Source organism: Xenopus tropicalis, chromosome 1 (assembly GCF_000004195.4).
Source record: "Xenopus tropicalis strain Nigerian chromosome 1, UCB_Xtro_10.0, whole genome shotgun sequence".
Taxonomy (NCBI): Eukaryota; Metazoa; Chordata; class Amphibia; order Anura; family Pipidae; genus Xenopus; species Xenopus tropicalis.
In genome coordinates this window covers 177,605,676-177,628,819 of record NC_030677.2, presented here as the reverse complement: position 1 = coordinate 177,628,819, position 23,144 = coordinate 177,605,676, and the positions used below count along the sequence as shown (strand labels likewise).

General features: G+C 41.4%; 2 protein-coding genes across 8 annotated transcripts in view; both read right to left on the bottom strand.

Moving 5' to 3' along the window:
* Nucleotides 1-506: 506 nt before the first annotated feature.
* Nucleotides 507-23,144, bottom strand: part of mctp1 (multiple C2 domains, transmembrane 1) — a 337,656-nt gene continuing 315,018 nt past the window's right edge. For 6 of the 7 annotated variants that reach the window (XM_031899650.1, XM_031899658.1, XM_031899659.1 and 3 more), the window contains 4 exons: nt 21,911-22,020; nt 19,529-19,638; nt 15,536-15,633; nt 507-2,220 (listed from right to left, as the gene is read on the bottom strand). In XM_031899650.1, coding sequence (XP_031755510.1) covers nt 2,149-2,220; nt 15,536-15,633; nt 19,529-19,638; nt 21,911-22,020 — 390 coding nt within the window. In that variant the 3' untranslated portion in view covers nt 507-2,148. The remainder of the gene's footprint in view (nt 2,221-15,535; nt 15,634-19,528; nt 19,639-21,910; nt 22,021-23,144) is intronic. The other variant, NM_001015768.1, reaches the window with a different exon arrangement.
* Nucleotides 5,021-10,858, bottom strand: LOC116407661. Its single transcript, XM_031893417.1, has one exon. The coding sequence runs from the start codon at nt 10,781-10,783 to the stop codon at nt 5,225-5,227; it is 5,559 nt and encodes a 1,852-aa protein (XP_031749277.1). The 5' UTR covers nt 10,784-10,858; the 3' UTR covers nt 5,021-5,224.

Below are 23,144 nucleotides of genomic sequence, written 5' to 3'. Positions count from 1 at the left end.
TAGTTTGTAGCAGAAACAGACAATGAGACAAATATAGTTGGAATTTCTCCAATCATAGAATTCTCTGCACAGTCTGAATTTGCTACAGTAGCCGTGTCCAACCCATCGTGAGCCGGTCACTATTACATTAACCCACTATTGTCCACAATTAGATGTGGGCCTGTTTATGAAGATGTGTAAAGTAATGGTGTAAAAATGCACCAAACATCACAGCAAAAAATGCTGTTGAGTGTAAAATCCTCCATTGCTTTTGCATTTACCATTGTGAGTTTTTACACCATTTATTTAAACCACTTCTTGTATCAGAATTTTCTCCCCCCGCCCCTAAGTTTTTCTCATTGACTTGAATTGTTTATGCCAGTTCTGAGGCGGTGTGAAGCAATGGTGCAAATGTCAGCACTGAGGCAGTGGATCAGAAACGCAAGATTAGAAATACAAGTTGTTTTAGTTTATGGTTTTAGGGTTTTGCTTTGCAGTTAAACAACATGTAATAAGAAATACCCAGCTTTAGAAATGTCATTTATTTGGCAGAACCTTTTACACTCTTTTCAACCTGAATCATTTTATACAGATTTATATACAGGCCCCAATGTGTAATGCAGTGACATTACATTAGCTATTGCACTGGAACTCCTGATTATATATAATAACTAGACTGTGAGTCTTACACCTTGCTGCTTGCAAGAACACATTCAATTCTACTAAATATAAGAATATGGTCGATGTTTGCAACAGCTTGCAGAAATGATTTCTGTAACCAAATCAGACAGAATGTGCTTTGCGATTGATTTATATCTGTCTATGGAAGAAATAAAGTGGTATTGCATTTGTTCCAATGGAGGATGAGAGATTATAGGGGTGATCTGCAGTGTGATAGACTCTGTGCAAATTACCGCAGGTCTCTGCTCCCCCATAATTACAATGTTGACTGTTTTTGTGTACAGAAATTAAGATTTGAACCACAACATAGACCCATTTCTTCTTGTGGCTACCTGACCACCAAACGTGTGGGTGTGCGTTTTAGGCCCTGTAATTCTATGGTTGAAAACTATGATAGGAAGGTTTTTGGAAGTTCATTTTAAACCTAATTTAGATGTCCTGTACCAAGTCCTTGTTTCAAGGTTGCCTAAACCTCAGCATATTGTCGGTTATTTAGCACATTGCAATATGGTGTGTTCCCCACACATAAATGCCACACAGTAGGGGTCATTTTCCAAAGTCTTTACCAAAGTACTTGTGTCCTGGCAAAACTGCATTCTGCTCCTTGTGCCAGACTGAAAATCCATTGCGAGGAGCAGAGCTTACTGACATGACCCTGACCTGTTCTGGCCTGCGCCTCCTGCCAATTGTTTCTATGCACCTCACCCTCTTGGATACAGCTCTGCCTAACCCAGGCAGCAGCACTCTATTTAAGGGTCTAGCTGCAGATCTTTGCGCTCAGGAAAGGAGCACAGAGGCCACGGTATTTGGCAAAGGCTGAACACAATGTGGCTTATTGCGGCAGCATTTTTTGCACTGCATTGTGCTCTGAAAATGACCTCTACTGACTATGAACCTTTTGCTACTTTGAGTGTCACTGGTATTTTGTATTGTCCAAAGTCGAGATTGAAGGAAACCTAGAGGAAGAGCTTACAGGATAGTGGTTTACAGTAAGTCATGAAAGAGAGTGAACTAATATTTGGGACACAAGGAACCTATTAGGCACTGATTCTAAAAGTGCATATTATTAGTCAACAGACAAAAATAATTACTCTATATAGGTCTGATATATTTGGCTTGTGCATACATGCATGCGCGTCTTCGGAAAGCCAATCTCAGTATATTTAACAGCAGTCAATGCCATATGCAATCTACTATAATAAGACAGCATCTACATTATACTGAATGCTGATAAAAGAATTCTTCTCTGAGCATAGCATTACCGGCCAGAGCAAAGCATTCACACAGCATAAAGGCAGGCTCCCATATTTTATCAAAGTAGTTTTGTACAGTGTTTATCTGTCTTTTTACAATATTTACAAATTGTCTCCATCATGATAAAAAATTACAAGAAAAAGTTAACATAAACAATGAAAATGCATGTGAGGCTGTAGGGCTTTCTTTTATCTCCTGCGAGCAGATGCCTTTCTCCGTGATGCGTAGAGTTGGCTAGCCGAGATTATTTTTCTTCCTCTTGCTTGGACTATCCCTGGCATCTGGTTTCAGTTCATGAAACTGCACCTGTTTAAACACAGAAGTTCAGACACAGGCTGGTCAGATGGATGTACTCTCTTCAGAGAAAGGTTTCTTGGCCTGGGAAAAAAAATCTGTGCCTCTCAGAAGGCAAAGTGGAAGTTACAGCTGGGAACTAAAAAAGGACTGACTGGAAAATGGGAATGGGAAAGTTCAACCATGGATGAGAAAATTGTGGCAGGAAATACAGTTATGCACTTATAGAATCTTTTCCCACTAAAACCTATTGCAATAAAAATAAAGTCAGATGACTAAATATATTTTTTTCTTTGGACTCCAGACTTGTGCTATGTATACTATCAATCCCTCAATAGTCTAATGGGTGAGATAAACACAAAGGGCCACGGATTCCATACCGTTGCATCAAAGTTAGTATAATTCCCTACATTTCACATATCTAGGGTTTAAAGAATTGTCAAAAAAAATGTAAATGTAAAAAAAAAGAAAGGTTTATTACTTAACATTTCGATTTCACACAGAAATTTGAAATGAAAAACAAACAGAACAGTTTTAATATTGGGTAAATAGACTGTGCAAGATAAAAAATGTTTCTAATATAGTTAGTTAGACAAAAATGTCATCTATAAAGGCTGGAGTGGGCAGATGTCTAACATAATAGCCAGAATAAATTCATGTTAGATTCAAAAGCAAACTAACTGAACAGTTATGGCCCATATGGGCCCCACTCTGGTTACTGACTGCTAACAGGTTAGAGAGCTGAAAGCAGGAAGTAGAGTTCTGGCTATTATGTTAGACATCTGCGCACTCCAGCCTTTATAGATAACATTTTTGCCTAACTAACTATATTGAAAATATTTTTTATTTTGCCCAGTCTATCCATCTTACCTAGTTTCATTTCTACACTGAACTGTTCCTTTAAACACTCTAGCTGGGTTTTGGACCCATGTTGCTAGGCAACCAGAGACTCACTCCTACATGTAAACAATACTTGTCTACAAATACAATGACTATAACATGTGAAATCACCTGAAAGAATGCAGTTTATTTATTATTATATAAAATGAAGCACGCATTACCGGCATAATTTTTTCTTTTTTCTTTCGCTGGAACTTACTTAAAATAACGGTATAAAATCTGCCGTCAGACGGCAAAATTCTCCATTTATTTTACACAGCTTTTTACACTGTCATTTTTTGGCGAATTTCGTTGTACACAGTATAATAAATAGGCCCCCAAATTAGTGCAACAGCAAAGTAAAAGCAGGAACAAAGGAGAAAAGAACAGCAGACTGAATGAGGCATAGAATAAAAAGGGAATGATTTACTGACCATATTTGTATGACGTGTGCCCCCTCACACGCCCGGACTGGCAATCTGTGGATTCTGGCAAATGCCAGAGAGGCTGATGTATAGTCACAGGCAGACACTATTTATTGGGCGTGTGGGGGGCTGTTTGGGCCTCTGTGTACTTGGATTGCCAGGGCCTATTTTATATCCCAGTCCAGACCTACCCCCTCAAGTAGAAATATTTAAGCTCCCTTTTGCACTGAACAGTCCAAACCCCATTTGGTTAAACCAGTATTGCTGGATGTGCAATGGCACCTAGCCTCTGTAAAGTGTCCAAGCCACATGTGTTATATACCAACCACTCATATCGCTAGGGGGCAGCACTGCCAGCCATTGCCCAGCCATAGGGACATAGAAGCAAGCTGGTTCACAGTCTGTAGGTGAGTGAAGGACTAGTGTGCAGAGCAGGGCCATGTACCCAAATGCACCCAAATGCCACAGATACTGCAATGTTGTGAGAGTTAAGTTGGGGTCCCAACCTGGACCACCTTCCATGCTCCCAGGGACCACAATCAAAAGCTTTGTATGGGCATACTTGCCTGGCTGCACTTATTTATATATTTGACAAAAAAACAGTTTTTCTTCTAACAGCAAAACTGCATTTCCTTTGGAACAATTATTAGCTGTTGTTGCCTCGGAATATATGCCTGTGGTTAATGCATTGCCATATAGCAAGAAGGTCCCTCACTTTCCTTCCCTCCCTCTTCTACAAAAGCCAAAGCCACGCTGAGCGTGCAGAACAGTTCTGGAAGAGTTAGTAAATGAGATGTTTGCTTTAACTACAGTTTGAAAATGTCTTTAAGTTTTGTATGTATGTGTAGCCCTCTTTTGCTACTGCATGAGATCTAGCACGCATTCACCTGCGTGTGGCGCTACAGGAGCCCTGAGCCTCCGCTGTATGGAAGGGCAGGTACACTGATAATGGCGTGCCTCCACCCAGGGTCAGGACAGGTTGGACTGCGGTACCCCTCCCTGGGAAACTTCTCTGATCCACAGCACACAAACACAGGAAAGGTTGATGGATTTATTGGCAGGACGCTATACCTTTAAATTAACAGAGATAGATACAGCCTGCCAGCCAGGGGCAACCTCACTCACATAACATACAGTAGGTAGTACTTTCTGAACTGCTGAGGGGAATCCCCCACTTATGTGGCAAGTGCTTCAGAGTCTTAGAACTCCCTTTGGCTTTCCGTGCCCTGAGAAGAGCACGCTTTGTTCTTCAGAGCCCTGTACAGGACCCCCTTTCCTTCCGCACCCTAAGAGAGCGCGCTTTCTGCCACTGGGGAGGATTCCCAATTACTTTATTATACAGAGCACTGTTTGAGCTACCAACACCTTGCTTGTCTATCTGCTTCCTCGTTCCCAGCAGCACCCTCTCCTCTCATTTCCTTCCTGTCAGCTCACACAGGGGGTGGGGGCTCCTCCTCCTTACACAGTAACAGCACAGAGGAGAGACAAGAATACACAGCTCCCCTACATTCTCCCCCTGCTTAAAAACTGTCACCTCCTGGCTGACAAACAATAAAAAAAAAACATAACCAAGTAATGCAATAACATGAAGCATACAAAATCTTCTGGCCTGCTTTAGCTCACAGTGCCTATTTACATAACCACTAGCTGAAAAGGAACTGCATGCAACATACTCAACCTTATACTTACCAAGGCACATTTCATAAACTGAATCAATAATAGTATAGTCCTGGTGGTGCAAACACCGGCAGCATATTTACCAGATTGGACACCGCCCCTACCCAGGCATGGTAAAGTCCAGCATGTGGTACATAAGAAGGATTTCCCAGTGTATCATAAGTCAGTACAGGTGGGGGCTGCCGAACTCGTGCACCCCGTCTCACCTCTCTCGGGGGGAGTCCTCTAGCTGAATCCTCATTAGAAGGGTTTCCATCACTCAGCAACAACCTCTGGTTTGTCTCAGACCTTGGTACAAACTCCGGGGATGCAGGATTCAAATTATCCCTGACAGGAATAGGCCAGTCCTCAGAAGGAAGAGAGTCGCTCTGAGTTACATCATTGCCACCCTCATCAGGTTCAGGCATTTGAGCATCCATAGGGGTCTGTTGAACCGTAGGTGGGATTTCCGTGGCGTTGGGGAAGTCAGAAGTACCCTCCATTTGACCTTCCTCAATGTCAATACCTGTAGAAACATCACTTGCTTGAGATACAGGGAGTAAGTGATTTCTATGCCAGGCTTTTACTCGACCCTCTGGTCCCTTTATCTTGTACACCGGAATCCCAGGCAGCTTGCTCACCACATCGAATAGTTCATTTCTCCAACGGTCAGCCAGCTTATGCTTCCCAGGCACTCCTAAATTCCTTAGTAACACTTTGTCACCTGGAAGTAACTCTCTGTACTTGACTTTATGATCATACCTCCTTTTGTTATTGGCATTCAACTTGCTAACATTCTCTTCAGCCAAACGATAGGCAGTAGTCAAGCCTTCCCTCAATCGGGAAACGTACTGAAAGTGGTCCCGATGACTCACTCCATCTGTAGATACACCCAGCTGGACATCAAGGGGCAACCTTGGCTCCCTCCCAAACATCAAGAAGTATGGAGAGAAACCAGTGCTATCATGCCGAGTACTGTTATAAGCATGCACCATAGCCTCCACATGCTTGCTCCAGCTCTTTTTATCCTCCACTGGCAGGGTACCTAGCATGTCCAACAATGTCCGGTTAAATCTCTCAGGAAGGGCATCTCCCTGGGGGTGATAGGGAGTAGTTCGGCTCTTTTCAATATGTAACAGTTGCAAAAGCTCTTTAATAAGACGGCTCTCAAAGTCTCTGCCTTGATCAGAATGTAATCTACTTGGCAACCCGTAGTGAATGAAAAACTTCTCCCATAGTACTTTAGCGACTGTGGAGGCTTTTTGGTCCTTGGTGGGGAAAGCTTGGGCGTACCTGGTATAGTGATCGGTGACTACCAGAACATTACCGATGCCCCTCGAATCATTCTCAATACAAAGAAAGTCCATGCACACCAAGTCCATGGGCTCTGAACTTTTAAGGTGACCCATGGGGGCAGCGAGGACTGGAAGTGTCTTCCTTTGCAGACACCTTAGGCACTTCCTGCAGTAACTTGCAACTGCATCTCTCATTTTAGGCCAGAAAAAGCGGTCTTGGACCAGCCCGTAAGTCTTCTCCATTCCAAGATGTCCATGGTGATCATGCAGACTCCTTAACACCATGTTCCTGAATTTAAGGGGCAACACTAATTGCCGCCTCCCAGGGTGATTATGATATGGTATCAACCGGTATAACAGTCCTTGTTCCACACAGAACTTCCCCCAGTCACGTTGGAAAAATTCATACCCTCCTGGCAAACTCTTCTTGAGCAAAGCAGGATTTCTGCTGTTAACCGCTCTCCACAGGTGCCCTATCACAGGATCAGTTTTCTGGCTTTGAACCATGTCCTTGTGACTGATTAACTTGGATTCTCCCCCTACTAGAGAAATGGGACAGCAGTACATAGGTGGTACAGATTCCGGCCCTCCACCAACAGAATCTACGACCCTCAACTCAGAAAAAGCCACTTTGTCATCCACTACAGCAGCTGTAGCACAGTAGGCCTTCATACCGATGCTGGGTATCTCTTCCCACTCCCCATCATCCTCCAGGGCAGGCAGACCCGGTCGTCTAGAGAGAGCATCCGCTCCTATATTCCTAGGCCCTGGTTTGTACTTGAGGGTGAAAGAGTAGTTTGACAGTGCAGCTAACCAACGGTGCCCTGTGGCATCAAGTTTAGCAGTAGTCAAAATATATGTGAGAGGGTTATTATCTGTTCGTACTTCAAACTCTACTCCATATAAGAAGTCATGCAACTTGTCCACAATGGCCCACTTAAGAGCCAGGAATTCCAGTTTATGCACAGGATAATTCTTTTCACTGGGTGCCAGACTCCTACTAAGATAGGCCACTGGCCGCAGCCCTTCTGGGTACCTCTGGTGTAGGACACCTCCCAACCCTTCATAACTGGCATCAACATGGAGGACATATGGTCTGTGAGCATCTGCATAAGCCAATACAGGGGCTTCTGTCAGCCTTTTCTTTAACTGAACAAAGGCCTCTTCACAGGCTGAAGTCCACTTATCACCAAAAGGGGCTTTAGCATCTCTTTTTGTCCCTTCACCATGCACATTAGAAAGCCTCAACAATTCATTTAATGGGTGGGCCACTCTTGAATACCCCTCTACAAATCGCCTGTAGTAACCACAAAACCCGAGAAATGATCTCAGCTCAGTGACATTTTGGGGTTTGGGCCAGGTTACCACCGCTTCAATCTTGGCCGGGTCAGTTCCTATTCCTTCTGTAGAGACCACATGGCCTACATAGGTTACTGAGGAGCGGCAAAACTTACATTTGTCGATTGACAGTTTTAGTCCTTCTGCTATTAATCGGTCAATCACATTCATCAGACGCTGCTCATGCTCCTCTAGGGTAGTCCCAAACACAATGATATCATCCAGATACACCAGGCACTCTCGGGGTGACAGGTCTCCCAACATCTTCTCCATAAGTCTCTGAAAGGTAGCTGGGGCCCCACAAATACCTTGGGGCATCCTTGTGAACTGGTAAAAACCCAAGGGGCATATAAATGCAGTCTTTTCCTGATCCTCAGATGCCATAGGTACCTGGTAATAGCCAGAGCGTAAGTCCATTACAGTGAACCATTTGCTACCATTAAGGGCTTCCAGAGTCTCCTCAATTCGAGGTAGAGTGTACTGGTCAGGTACAGTGCGTCTATTTAAAGTACGATAATCCACGCACAACCGGATTGAGCCATCCTTTTTCCTCACGATGACTATAGGGGAAGCATAGGGGCTCCGACTGTCAGCAATAATTCCTCGCCTTTTCATTTCCTGTAAGGTGCGCTGGAGATCCTCCCGGTCCTTGGGGGGGACTCGCCTAGGCCGCTCCCTAAATGGAGTGGAGTCGGATAAGCGGATAGTGTGCTGGGTACTTTTAGCACGCCCTACATCCATTTCGTCTGTTGAAAAGACTTGTCTGCGTTCTAGTAAACCGTTACTCAGCCTCTGCTTCCACTCCTCAGAAACAGGGGAATCCCCAAAATCAAATGCCAAGTTTGATACAGAAGCAGATACTGGGGTGGACTGAACCTCAGCAAGGTCAGAAACCTCATGAACGGGGTAGCAATACGCCAACTCCTGTTTAGGCCGGATTACTACAGCATATGGAGAAATATTTTGAACAGTTACTTGAGCAACTAGAGGTATTTTCTTGCCCCACTCTTTCTTCTCTGGGACAACTTTCCACCCATTCTGGACCACTGCCTCGGAGGGGCTTTCAACCAGCACACATCTATAGCCTTTCATCATCTCAGGTTTTACATCAGTTAGTGCTCTCACAGTCCTAATGGACCCCGGAGGAATCTCAACAGTTTGCCCAGCTACATGGCGTAACAACCCATACTTGTAAGTAACTGTGAAGGTGTTGCAGACAACCTCTGGACCATGGTCAGAATACCTAGGGGCTTTTGTCACAGTGACTGAAGGGTTTAGGGTAGTCCGTACCTCACTAACATTTGTTCCCAGAATGATGGGAGCAGCGTTAGGGTTTCCTGTATCTGGGCAGACCACAGCATCAACTTCCTGGGACAGAGGCAGTGTACCATGGCACCTCGGCATGGTTATAGTCACTTGTAGCAATCCATGTATGGGGTAGGCCTGCTGATTCAGCCCCCACAATTCTAAACCTCTAGCGGGCTGTAAAGGTTTGTGGGATAGATGTTGCAGGTAATAACTATAGTGGATTATTGTGACCTGTGATCCGGTATCAAACAAAGCTTGTACTGGCTGCCCATCTAACAGGATGTCTACCAAGGACTTAGGGCCCACCATGTTTCTGTCCTTTGTCGCAGAGGGTTTTGTAACCTTGTTGGGGTAGCTACTTGGCTTCCCACATGACATTGTCTGCACTGCATTAGGGGAAAATTTCTCAGGACAGTCTTTAACAAAATGCCCCTCCTGGCCACACCCGAAACAACTGGTAGGGGTAGTGGCAGGTACCCCCTTATGCCACTCTGATGGGAACCTTTTCCGGATTGGGGTTATTGATGGTACACCCTTTCCAGTTAGCTTAATATCCTTCGAGGTAGGTAAAGCGGGGTTCTGCTTTGGTACCCGCGAGGTACCAGCAAAGCGTAGGGTTGCCTCCTCTTGCTTAATCATTTTCATCAGGTCAATAAAGCCGGTATCCCTTTTATCCCTCAGGAGTATCTGCAACGTGGAATACATGGGGAAGAATGGGGACATCCCCTTTAGTAATTGTTTTAGACGTAGTGTATCTACTTCCTCTGCTGTAATCACTTTTTTTGACAAGAGATTCCGCAGCATATTCTCTAGACGGAGGGTGAATGCAGATACATCCTCAGAAGACTTCTGTCTCATCTGTTTAAAGTCAGCCAATAACTGGTCAGGGTCCTCATGCTTCCCATATGCTGAAGTGAGGATATCAATTATGTCCATAGCATTGTAATCTTTGTGACTGGCTTTAAAATTTAACACAATACTAGCTGCAGGGGGACGGACATGCTCCATAATTCGCTGCCTCTTGGTTTGTTCTGAGCAGGCCCACTCATCTAACGCTTGTAGTGCAGATTCCTTCCATGTCTCAAACCCCTCTTCCCCTGTAGGAACCGGCTCTGTGCCTGAAAATGTCTTTAGCTTTTTATAGTGGCTCAGCTGCAAGCCCTGAGCCAATGCCTCTGTCATTTGGGTTATTGCGTCAGTCAAGGGATGCTCTGAAATGCTGACATCCTTAGCTTCACTGGTCTCAGTTACAAGCGGTTCTTGCTTTACTGTGTGCTGCACATTGCAGGGTAGTGACGGCAGCAGCCTCCTTTTTCTACTGGTGTAGCCTGCATCTGGACTGGGTGCTTCAACTTTCCAGGGGGCAACAACAGCCTGGGGGTACACCAGGGGGCACCCTACCGATAAATCACCCGCAGGGAACACAGCATATGGCCCCACTTCTGAATTTAGTGGATCACTCACTTTGAAAAGCAGGACTGCATAACCGTCCATGGTTGATCCCTCATCTGCTATCAGATGTGCACCCTCCAAATGTCTGTATTTAGACAGGTTACTCTCTAACATTTCCAGTGTAACTTCAGGTGGTACACGATCAATGGCAAATACATGGTCTGGGTTCACCTTTTCCTTTAGGGCCCATTCATAGACCTGGGTTGGCGTTATTAATGGCATATCTGCAGTGATTTCTGCTTCGCTCTCAGCAGTGCCTCCAAATGTAGCCCTCTTTTGCTACTGCATGAGATCTAGCACGCATTCACCTGCGTGTGGCGCTACAGGAGCCCTGAGCCTCCGCTGTATGGAAGGGCAGGTACACTGATAATGGCGTGCCTCCACCCAGGGTCAGGACAGGTTGGACTGCGGTACCCCTCCCTGGGAAACTTCTCTGATCCACAGCACACAAACACAGGAAAGGTTGATGGATTTATTGGCAGGACGCTATACCTTTAAATTAACAGAGATAGATACAGCCTGCCAGCCAGGGGCAACCTCACTCACATAACATACAGTAGGTAGTACTTTCTGAACTGCTGAGGGGAATCCCCCACTTATGTGGCAAGTGCTTCAGAGTCTTAGAACTCCCTTTGGCTTTCCGTGCCCTGAGAAGAGCACGCTTTGTTCTTCAGAGCCCTGTACAGGACCCCCTTTCCTTCCGCACCCTAAGAGAGCGCGCTTTCTGCCACTGGGGAGGATTCCCAATTACTTTATTATACAGAGCACTGTTTGAGCTACCAACACCTTGCTTGTCTATCTGCTTCCTCGTTCCCAGCAGCACCCTCTCCTCTCATTTCCTTCCTGTCAGCTCACACAGGGGGTGGGGGCTCCTCCTCCTTACACAGTAACAGCACAGAGGAGAGACAAGAATACACAGCTCCCCTACATATGCAAATGAGCTGCAGTTCAATTAAATGTTTCTGTAGTGAAACACCAGATGTTTATTGCTGCTTATTGCTTATCCACGTCACTCAGTTTGTCAACTACAAATTACCAGTTTACAGAGTAGGAATCATTAAACCTTCTTTTAAAGCTGCACATCTAGCAGAGCTCGAGGCAGTTAGCCTTATGGGAAACCAACAGCAATAATTTAAAGAAATAGCAGAGATACACAAGTAAATGTAGTACTGCGGAGAAGAAAGCTGCTTAGCTATATAGGACTGAGTGTATTGCCCTCCCATTGCATTATTCATTCAAAGCAAAAGATCCATATTGGTTAGGGAGAGAATGGTTAATAGGAGCGAAAGAGCATTTCTTAAATTTTTTACATTATTAAACATGCACCAAGTGCCTCCTTACATGCCTACACACATAGGACTCCCTTAAAACCAATAATGAGAGATTTTAACCTTTACTTGAATATTTATAGGTGGAGACATGCAAATAACTCCTTAATGTCCCTGTGGCCAACTTTGCATCCAGAACGGCTGCTTTAATAGCGCAGATACAGTGTAATATATCAGAGCCATATATCCAAACTTGCAGGCAGCCTGTTTTGATCTCATCAATATAAGATATTGTAACAGTGGGGGTAGAACTTAGAAAGCAGCTAAGCAAAACAACCATATAGGTAAACAGAAGAGCTAACTCTATTTCTCAATGAAACCTGCCCATTTTATTACTTTACCAGCTCAGTAAATAGAGAGAATGTCCAACTGGACAAGATCCTATATTTAAAGGAATTCTGCTTCTCCAGCAGAATCCTGCATTGAAATCCATTTTTCAAAAATGCAAACAGATTTTTTAATATTTTGTTTTGAAATTTCACATGGGGCTAACCATATTCTTCATTTCCCAGGGTGCCACAGCCATGTGACCCGTGCTTTGATAAATTTCAGTCACACTTTACTGCTGAGTTGCAAGTTGGAGTGATATCCCCCCTCCCAGCAGCCGATCAGCAGAACAATGGGAAGGGAGCAAGATAGCAGCTCCCAGTAGGTATCAGAAATAGCACTCAATAGTAAGAAATCCAAGTCCGGCTTGGGACTCCTGCAGTTACATGGGAGTAGGAGAAACAATAGGTTACCTGAAAGCAGTTCTAATGTGTAGCGCTGGCTCCTTCTGAAAGCTCAGACTCAGGCACAATGCACTGAGATGGCTCCTAGACACCAATATTACAGCTAAAAAAATGCATTTGTTGGTTTAAGAATAACAATTTAATTGGTAGAGTGAATTATTTGCTATGTAAACAGTGTAATTTAGAAATAAAAAGTACCATAAAAATCATGACAGTATCTGTTTAACCATCAGAGCAATTAGCATGAGCTCCCAGTGATAAAAATTAGATGTTAAACAATTACTGAACTTGTAAAAGCAAAACTTAAATGGATGGCATTATAAAGATATATTTGGTGAATGGGATGGTATATACTAGAATCCTCCTTGGCAAAGGCTTTTTGACAAAACATTGTGGGTTTTCACTTGCCTGAAATACCCACTTTCTAGTCTTTATGCTATGAATGCTGTGGGGTATGTATATACCATTTTCTGTGAAACTGTCACTGATAAGTGCACTATTTGTGTAAAGTACCAGCCTTGTCTTGAGTAATGGTTCTTTAGTGTGCAGGGCCTGCTTGCCAAATTGCATTGGCAGTGACCTGTTCCCTGTTTGGGAGAACTGTTTGATCCTGGCACCTAAATATAAATAAGTATAAATACATGTTTGGGAAAGTTTATCCTGCATTCTCTTTGATTCCAATGGCTTACCCTAGCAGAACTGAAAATGCAGTATACATGATATATATATTTGTACAATATAATGTACCACTATATCTTTTTACATCTTTTTTCAATCCAAACAACATTATACAACAGTATTTGTTTTTCTCTCTACAAAATACAGATATACAGGGAGTGTATTTATGGAGCATGAAAACTATATGGAACCATACTTACTCTATATTCAGTGCCCTGAGCAAAATGTATCATATTCTCAAAGAACCCCTAATGTAAGTTGGTTTATTGTAAATATTATTTTCATAGACATTATTCGTGCCTTTTTAATTCCTAAATGTTTTCTATATTTTCCTATAACAGGTAAATTTGGTATCAGGGAAATTCCAGTTAGAACTATTATTTGGGTATACTGAACCTATTGTATTTGACTAGGTTTGACTATGTTAGAAACATTGGAACCCCAATGTTATAATCCTTAATAATAATAATAATAATAATAATAATTGCTGTTCATGGATATTTTTGGGCTGTTTTTTCCTGTTCAGATGTTTCCAAGATATTGGAAAGTACCATAACCAGATCCAATTTTCATGTTAATGCACAAGATAGACCTAAATAAGAAGAGACAGTTTATGAAAATGGGAATTTGGTTTGAAAATAAACCTCAGGAAAAAAACCAAGAGCTTTATTTCTATGAAATGACAGCCAGCTGAAAGCCTGTAAAAACTGTAAGCAGAAATGCCAACGTTGTGGCTAAAAGTGTTCTAAAGTCATTTAGAGCAGGTAAAAATACATACATTTTTAAAAAGAAAAAGTCACAATTATAATAGCTTAAATGGAACAAATAACAGTGAAAAAATAAAGCTGCTGGTTATGGCTTATTGTGTATATTTCTTTCTATGCTTTTAATATTTGGCTCAATCAAACCCTGATAAATCCTATACATTTTGATATATTAAATCATAATTCCATAATAAAGAATGTAATCATGGTGGCTAAAGAAATCCATTTTATGGCCTAGATATATTGCTTTGACGTTTATTTTAGCACATAATTATAGCTAATATTTTATTTATCTTGCAATTTAGCTGTATAGGTTACATAGATTACCAAAACATATAGGTTATAGTACCCTTTGATAGAGCTGAATGTCAGATAAAAAGGATATTTGGCTGCAGAAGCTCCTCCGGTACAAGAGCTGCAATCTCACAAGACTGTGCAATCAAACATCTTGCCTGACTGGTGCTTCGCTCCACTAAACATTATCATAACCTACATATGGGTAAATTTCCTGAGGGACCAATATGGGAAAGCACTACCTTCTACTACCAGCAGTAGATGCCTCCAATGTCATGGGTTTAGAAGTAAGATTTCACACATTTATGTTATCTTGAATCATGGCTCAATAGCTACCCTCCCTATTAGCCCCCATCGAAAAGGTCTTCCGGGTTGCCCTAACAAAATAAATTCAGTCTATATGGTTTCTGACTACATGTATTGGCTATTTTAGTATATCATATGCCAAATAATGTTTTTAAAATATATTTTATGCCAAAAAAGGGTGAAAAAGTTGGTATGAAATAAAGGATGTATTTACAAAGCTGTGTTATATTTCTTATACTCAAATGATTGGCAGGTATTGCAATCACAGAACAAATTCATTAAAAAGAACTAAGCAGTGAGTGAGTGAGAAAGGTATTTTCTTTGACAGCACAGGCTAAAGCCTAAAATGCCCCCAAATTGTATCCCACTAGACCTGGCAGAAGTCAATGGGACCAATTCAGGGCCACTGAAGCCTTGCAATTTTTTTTATTCAGCAAGATTCAGAAATTGAATCAAATCAAGATTGCAAATGAAAACTATGAAAGAAATAAATAACATTGCATCATCTGCAAAAAATGTTGCTCGCAATTGTCAAGAGCTTTAAAGTTGTATTGGTTTGGTTTAGTTTGGCTGAACACTACAGGATTTGGCCAAATAGGATAAGAAGTGCAGGGTTTCAGCCATATCTTGATTTGGTACATCCCTAGTTACAACCAGCAGGTAATGCAAAATGAACAACTGAAAAGCTGCTCTAATTAGGTCCAACTAATACATATTGGTTTAGTTAATCAAGTTATTGGTCACAAAATCTGTATATGATGGTTTGTTTCTTTTATAGCATGTGGGTTGGTTCCTGCTTCCCTCTGGCTAAATGTTTGTACAATATACAAATATACAGGTTGTTCTGATCCTTGTTTTGCAGAAGGCACTTACCACTTGCATATCTGAAGGAACCCTGGAGAGAAAGTCAAGAATTTCATTGTTGTCAATCATATATGGGTTCCGTATTTTCTTTGTAAATTTATTTATTCCTGTATAATAAGAAAAAAAACAATTGACTATCAGACAAATTCTGTATGTCCTGAAACCTTGGCTATTTAGACTAAATACAAATATTAAAAGATCTGTTATTATCTACTTATATAGGGCCAATACTCAACTCTTCCCAAAGATTGTCCAACAGTCCCTGCACCATTGTTTGGATAATAGCAATGACAGATGTTTATTGTCTGACCTATATATTTGTCTGATCTAGTTTCAGCAAACCAACAGAGACCATTTTAAGTTGTTCCCCAGCCTTGCCAATAACTGCACTGCAGCACACACTGTGATCACTAAAGGGCAATATTTTTATAAACTCATAAAACTCAGCTTAAGACCCAGGTTTGAGACAAAACTTCTCCTTTAGTGACAGTGACAAATAGTGACAACATTAAACTTTCAGCAAAACTTGAGTTTACACAACTTGCAGCAACAGCCTTCATTCCATTGGAAAGTGTATGACAGTGCTGTCCAACTTCTGTGGTACCGAGGGCCGGAATTTTTCCGACCTACGTGGTGGAGGGCCGATAATGGAAGCCAGTTTTGACCACTCCCCTTTTTGAAACCACACCCACTTGAAACCACACCCATGTTATCACATGACCATACCCATATTAATGGTTGTAGTACAGCAAAAACCTGCCATTCTCTGCTTTCCCAACCCTGCCTGTGTGTGCCATACTCTGCCTTCCCTACCCTGCCTGTGTACCATACTCTGCCTGCCCTACCCTGCCTGAGTGTGCCATAATCCGCCTGCCCTACCCTGCCTGAGTGCCTGTGTGTGCCTGTGTGCCATACTCTGCCTGCCCTACCCTGCCTGTGTGTGCCATACTCTGCCTTCCCTACCCTGCCTGTGTGTGCCATACTTTGACTGTGTGTGCTATTCTTGGCTGGTTTGTGCCATACTTGGCCTGTGTGTGCCATACTCTGCCTGCCCTATGCTGCCTGTGTGTGCCATACTCTGCTTGCCCTGGCACACACAGGCAGCATACAGTGACACAATGCTGGCACTGCTCCTACAGTCTGCACAATAACTATATATTAAAAAACTTTTTAATTGCAGTACCACCACAATATATGTTCTTTTTGTAGTATGCAGGGATTATTTGTGGGTTTCTACTGCTCCTACAGTTTTGTCTGAAGTGTGAACAGGGGAACAATGGGGGTGATTACAGTCTGAGCCTGAGGTGTGAACACTGCAGGGGGTGAACAATTCAGAGATTAGAAGGCGTTAACAACACAGGGGATTACATTTTTAAACAATACAGAGGGATTACAGCCTGAATCTGAGGTGTGAGCAATGCAGAGGGCCAGTTAATCTCAGTACTGATACCATTTAAAGCTTACACAAGAGTAAGCCATCAAAGCAGCCAGACAGGTGGGGGGCCACACAGAGGGGGCCCGCGGGCCGCCAGTTGGACAGCACTGGTGTATGATAATATCCTGTTTAAATGGAAAAACATGGTAGGATATCTGTGCCAAATGAGTAGTTAAAGTTTGCTCCATCTGGGTACCAATAAATGAATGACTATAAATGGGGGTGGATTAGGGTTAGCTCAGCAAACCTTTAGTGAACAAAGATCCATGGGAGTCATGTCTCATTGCATTCCATGTAATACAATTTGGTGTTTGGTGATTTTACAGGTAGGCAGATGAAAGGTAAACAAGCAAATCTAATGTGGCAGCAGTGTGGATATGGCCCCCTCAATAAATAAGCCATGTAGCATGTCATAGTCGGGGGACTCTTTGATGTGGTAATAACATTACGGGTACATGGATGTCGGCACCCCATGATTCCAGTTAAATAGTCTCTGTTCCCTAAGAAAAAGTAACCCAATTATCTGTTGGAATATGGAAGAAATAAGCAGCACATTGCCCAATTTTGTGTTTCACTGTAATAAAATGACATTGCAATAGGCGTATGCTGAGCTGTCTTATTTTACTGTTACAATGTGCAGTACATGATGTGATAGTTTTTGTTTTATGTCCAGGCAGTCAAAATATATTTGTCAAATCATCGTGTGGCAGTAGCAGGAAAGCTTGGCCTGGCTTTCTGTGATTTGGCAGAAGCTCACTCATCGGGGAGATCTTTGTGAAGACCGTTGTTTCTAATAAATTAAGTAAGCCAATACTTGCTTCAATCTCCTTAGTGCCTGGGTGGTGTGTTGTAAATTATGTTATAGCCAGTATTATATTAAACCATTAAATATAAAGTGCTTCTGGGCTATAGGACATAGAGTTATGTTTTCACTGAAAACTTATTTCACAAATTCAGTATTGTGCTGCCATACCATCTATGTTCATAATGCATGCAACAAGGCTTATTCCAGAATTCCATTGTATAGATCTCAACCACTGGAAATGTAACAAACAGTGGCGCACAGAACCAGTATATTATCCCATCTTTCTCATCCCTTTACGTCTCTTCCTACCAGTGTTCTTTGATCTTACTACACAATGTGTTGCCATTTAATATGTAGCAGGTCATAGATCAAAGAATAATACAGAAATATACATTATTTGGCATTGGGTGTCAGGTCTCAGATAACCAGCTCAATAAATTGTGCAATTACTGGCAGATAAGCAGTTCAAGGTTTGTAGATCTTTTGGCTCCAATGTTGTACAGGCACCCAACTGTAATTGCTAGGTGGTAACATGGGTGCAAGATTATGGCCATACAAAATGGCATACCTAATGCACTTGTGCCCATTTGCCCTCCTCCCTCTCGCTCGCTCTCTCCCTCTCTCTCATATATACAGTATATGACTTTGAGAAAGGCTGTGCAAGCAGCCGAAATGTTAGGTTGACGTTTAAAATAAACAAGACCTTTATTTTTTGCACTAAGTCCTGTGAGTGTGGCATTTATTCTCAGCATATATATATATATCAGTCCTGATGGTGTCTGCACTCCAAGGCTTTAGTATTCTATGGGGTGCACAGCCAAAATTCGAGTATTTAACATGAAATAATCTGTGGCCGGCACACCCGTAAAATTCAAAAAAATCTTTTTATTGAAGACTCATTGTTCAGAACCAACGTTTCGGTCCTCATTAGGACCTTTATCAAGGTCATGATAAGGATGACCTTGATAAAGGTCCTAATGAGGACCGAAACGTTGGTTCTGAACAATAAGTCTTCAATAAAAAGATTTTTTTGAATTTTACGGGTGTGCCGGCCACAGATTATTTCATGTTATATATATATATATATAAAGCTGTGTTTTGGAAAGATTTTATATACACTTTCTTTCCTGTTTAACATGAAAGTATATTATGACCTGCTACTTATTGTGCCCCCAGCAGTAAGGCAATGTTACAATGGCAGAGAACTTTACAGGTATGGGACCTGTTATCCAGAATGTTTGGGACCTGGGATTTTTTTTTTTAGGACCTTGAGATAAGGGGTCCTTCCATAATTTGGATCTCCATAGTTCAATCTACTAAAAAATGATATAAAAATGAAACAAACCCAATAGGATTGTTTTTTCTTCCAATAAGGATTAATTATATTTTAGTTGGGACTAACTTATTTTCTCTTAAATTAAAGGCTATGTAAAGTATATATATGTCATATACAGTAAAATTTGTCTCTGGCTGCAGCCTTTATAACAGCAAAACCAGCCCTCTGATATAGATAGTGAGCCTGCAATGCTTTTTTATGGCGTATTTTTAGCATGATGATGACATCAAAGCAGAGAGAAAGAAAAACGACTGTTTGAAGACAACCAAAATCATTACAGAGAAGTGATATCCTACTTTGCCTGCCTTCTTCAATCAGAAAGAAGTACCTTGATCATAACGGCTGAAAATGCTGATAATATAACTCATCCCCTTAAAAACACTTAGCCCCAGATAGCATGAAGAGTTCAATAAATGCTTTACGTACCCCATACAAGGACGATGTATCTCAGCGGAATAAAATACAGCACTGCCGTGAGAAGGCAGAGGGCAATAATTGCCAGCCAGGTTAAGAATGGGACTGTCCAGTTGAAAGTGCTGCAATGAAAAATCAGCATGAGTCACGGCGCTAATCATCTCATACATCTAATAAAGGACACAACAAATAAAGTGACGATTTTGAAAGGAGACTTCCAGACGTATTACTCTTCATCATCTCATTTGAGCTGCGCAAGAGGAAACGCACAGATGAACGATGGCGGATAAATGGCATCCCGACAACATTAAAGACAATGGCCCGCATGAATCAAAGCTCTTTGTACAGTAACTCACTTAGGAGAAGGAACATGCTGAACTGAAATACTCAATGAATCTTTGCTACAAATTACATTTCATTAAGCGGCCTAATGCAATATATTTAGGTCAGGTCAATAAGACCACTCATTCCACTTGTGACATTTTGTGAATGATGAATAAAGCCCTATAAACATTGTTCTTAATCAGCTGAGTATTCTGTAAACCCTCTGCCATAGGCAATGATTTGTATCGGGATCTAATAAGGCAGCTGGATTTTAAAGACTGCAGGGCATTTATTATCGATAAATCTTACCATAGCTGAAATATCCACCGTGCATACACTGCACTATACAGGGACAAATCTGGATTTGTTTGTGATGAGGCAGACAATTATTTAAAAATTAGCTGATTCATAAATCATATCAGGCATAAATTAATCTAATGAGATGACCTGATTCACTACTTTTTAGCAGAAACTGATCCAATAACATTCTTACAATAATCCACAGATTTTTAAATCTGCAAAACTAAGATAAATAATACTGTACAGGTATAGGGTCCATTATCTGGAAACCCGTTATCCAGAAAGTTCCGAATTACGGAAAGGCCATCTCCCATAGACTCCATTATAAGCAAATAATTCTAATTTTTGAAAGTGATTTACCTTTTCTCTGTAATAATAAAACAGTACCTTGTACTTCATCCCAACTAAGATATAAATAATCCTTATTGGAGGCAAAACAATCCTATTGGGTCTATTTAATATTTAAATGATTTTTAGCAGACTTAAGTTATGGAGAAAATACAGAAAAATCCCTTATCTGGAAGGGATCTGCAAGGTCCCGAACATTCTGGATAACAGGTCCCATACCTGTACAATGATCCCTGCTCAGGTTCCTCAGATGAGGCAGAACATACACAGGAATGCAGTTTAACACGTTTTTGGCATTTCTTTGTAGGTGCCATGTGGTTTTTGCACCATACCAATAATCATCAAATAACACGTGGGTGGGATTTATTACCACTCAGATTTTTTTTATCTTAAAAACCACAACTAAACTCATTTCCATGAATGGCAAACACAAGTTTTTTTTCATTTTGGATTTTGGTGCCAAAACACCATTTTGTTGTGGAAAAAAACTGTGATTTTGTTGTGATTTATTATGCAACAAAACCCAATGCAAAAATACTAAAAACCTGTTGAAGTGTAGAAGACAATGGCTAATGTCCCTATTACAATTGGAAGATCATTCTTTGCCTTGTGGTTTTAGAAGTTTTCAGGGTTTTTGATGCTGGCCTTTGTGCAACAACATGCTTTTTCAGTTTAGATCATTTTGATAAATGACTGACAAATGAGGTAGTAGTGGTTAAAAAACTATAAAACCATGAAAATCTGAATGTTAATAAATGACGTATTTTTGCATTCATAATTGCATTCATAATTGTTGTGGTTTTGTCACATACTAAACTGTGAAAAAATCTTGTGTTTTTTCTGCAACAAAATCGAGTTTTGGCACCGAAAAAATTGTGCATTAGTAAATACCCCCTTAAATGTCCATTAAGGTACACCAACATATATAACACTTTCCCCCATATGTAATGAAAGGCACTAAGTTTGTTAAGCAGGTGACTATTAAATGCTGCCTCGTGATTGGTGTTACTGCTCCTGGGCAAACTAAGTGCCTTTTACATAACCCCATAAAGATAAAAAAAGTTGGTTATTTAGCATTCTATCTTCCACCCTGGCTTTCTCCCCCTTGGACTTTCCCTTTCTAGATCTCTTTGTATCTGCTGTTAAAATAGATGCTGGTGTATGAGGCTACCATTGACTTAGTAGTTATGCCCACCCTCAAAAGAAGAAGATTGGTTGCTACTGTAACTGTAATGGTGAAATGTAGTTGCTAGTAAATCAGTGCCACAGTCTTCATTGCTTGCATTATAATTTAACTCCATGTTCAAAATTCATTGCTAGCCACAAGTCCACTTCTGATTCTTTTAACAAATATAATTTGTAGAAGCTAAATATAATATCATGTACAAATAGGAGACAAAAGCACTTGATGAGAACACCTACTTTTTTATCCTTTCGGCGATGGAGGCAACCTCATCAAGAACGTTCTGGACACTCACACATACCTCCTGGATGGCATAGAGTTTATTCATAAACCCTTTCTTCTCACAATCCTGAAAGGTAATATGGAAAAAAGAATGACTGGAACATTGAATTTGTTTTGGATAGTGAAAAGTTAATTGTATCGCTTACCTTCTGGTACATATACTTTTTTCTTGATTTTATTTGGTACACAACATTGCTTTAAAACTCTAATTCTGGAATCCCCATCCTTTTTTACTTGTGAGACACACTCAGATGTAAAAAGTGTTGGTGAGCGACACAAGTATGAAAAACATCCCTTAGGGATGCCAAATAGGGCCTGTGATTGGCTATTTGGTAGCCCCATGTGGACTGCTGGCAGGAGAGCGATGCAATGGTGAGTTCCACTCATCTGTATCATAAATTGCTAGGCTGCTTCAGTTCAGGTGAACTAGGGGGAGGCAGGAGAGGTAAGTGCCAGCACCCCCCTCTATTGCACCCTAAGCATGTACCTCTTCTGCCTACCCCTAGTTCTGCCCCTGTCCTTTAATATAAAAATAGATCAGCGCCTATGGCAAAAATGTCCTTACCACCAGAGGTGGATTAGAACTGCATGGGGCTGCCTACGAGCTGCATTCAATACTCAGCAAACATTAACAAATAACACGGGGAGTTACATAAATGACATGTGATTGGTTGTTGCCCATCACAGGTAACTCACATTTAGAAACAGGTACACATTGCATAAAAACAAAAGTAAAAGATGGAATGGCTATTGGGAGCTCAGTAAGGCGTCTAATTAATGTGAAGTTCTAAAACATGTGTTTGAAACAGGTTAGAGGTATTGGGTAAGGCCCCAACAAATGGGGTCTGGTGCTACACTCCCTTTATATTATTAGGGCAAAGAAGGGTTGAATAAACACTATTGAATTTATGACATGCTGTACTGTACCCTCGACACACTTCCCCATATATATGTTATATATAATATACCCTCACAAATACGCTCATGTGGCCCATGAGAGCTGCCCCTTGTGACATCTTTAAAGATGAAACTTTGATTTCAAGTGTTTCTATGAAACTGTCATTTGGTAAAACTACAACATGCAATCCTTCTGCTTTGGAGTACATTTGCCACTGACCCCTTAGTTAACCTTTACAATGATCTCCTGGGGTGATTCTTGCTATGTACAAGAGGCTTCACAAATTGTTTAAA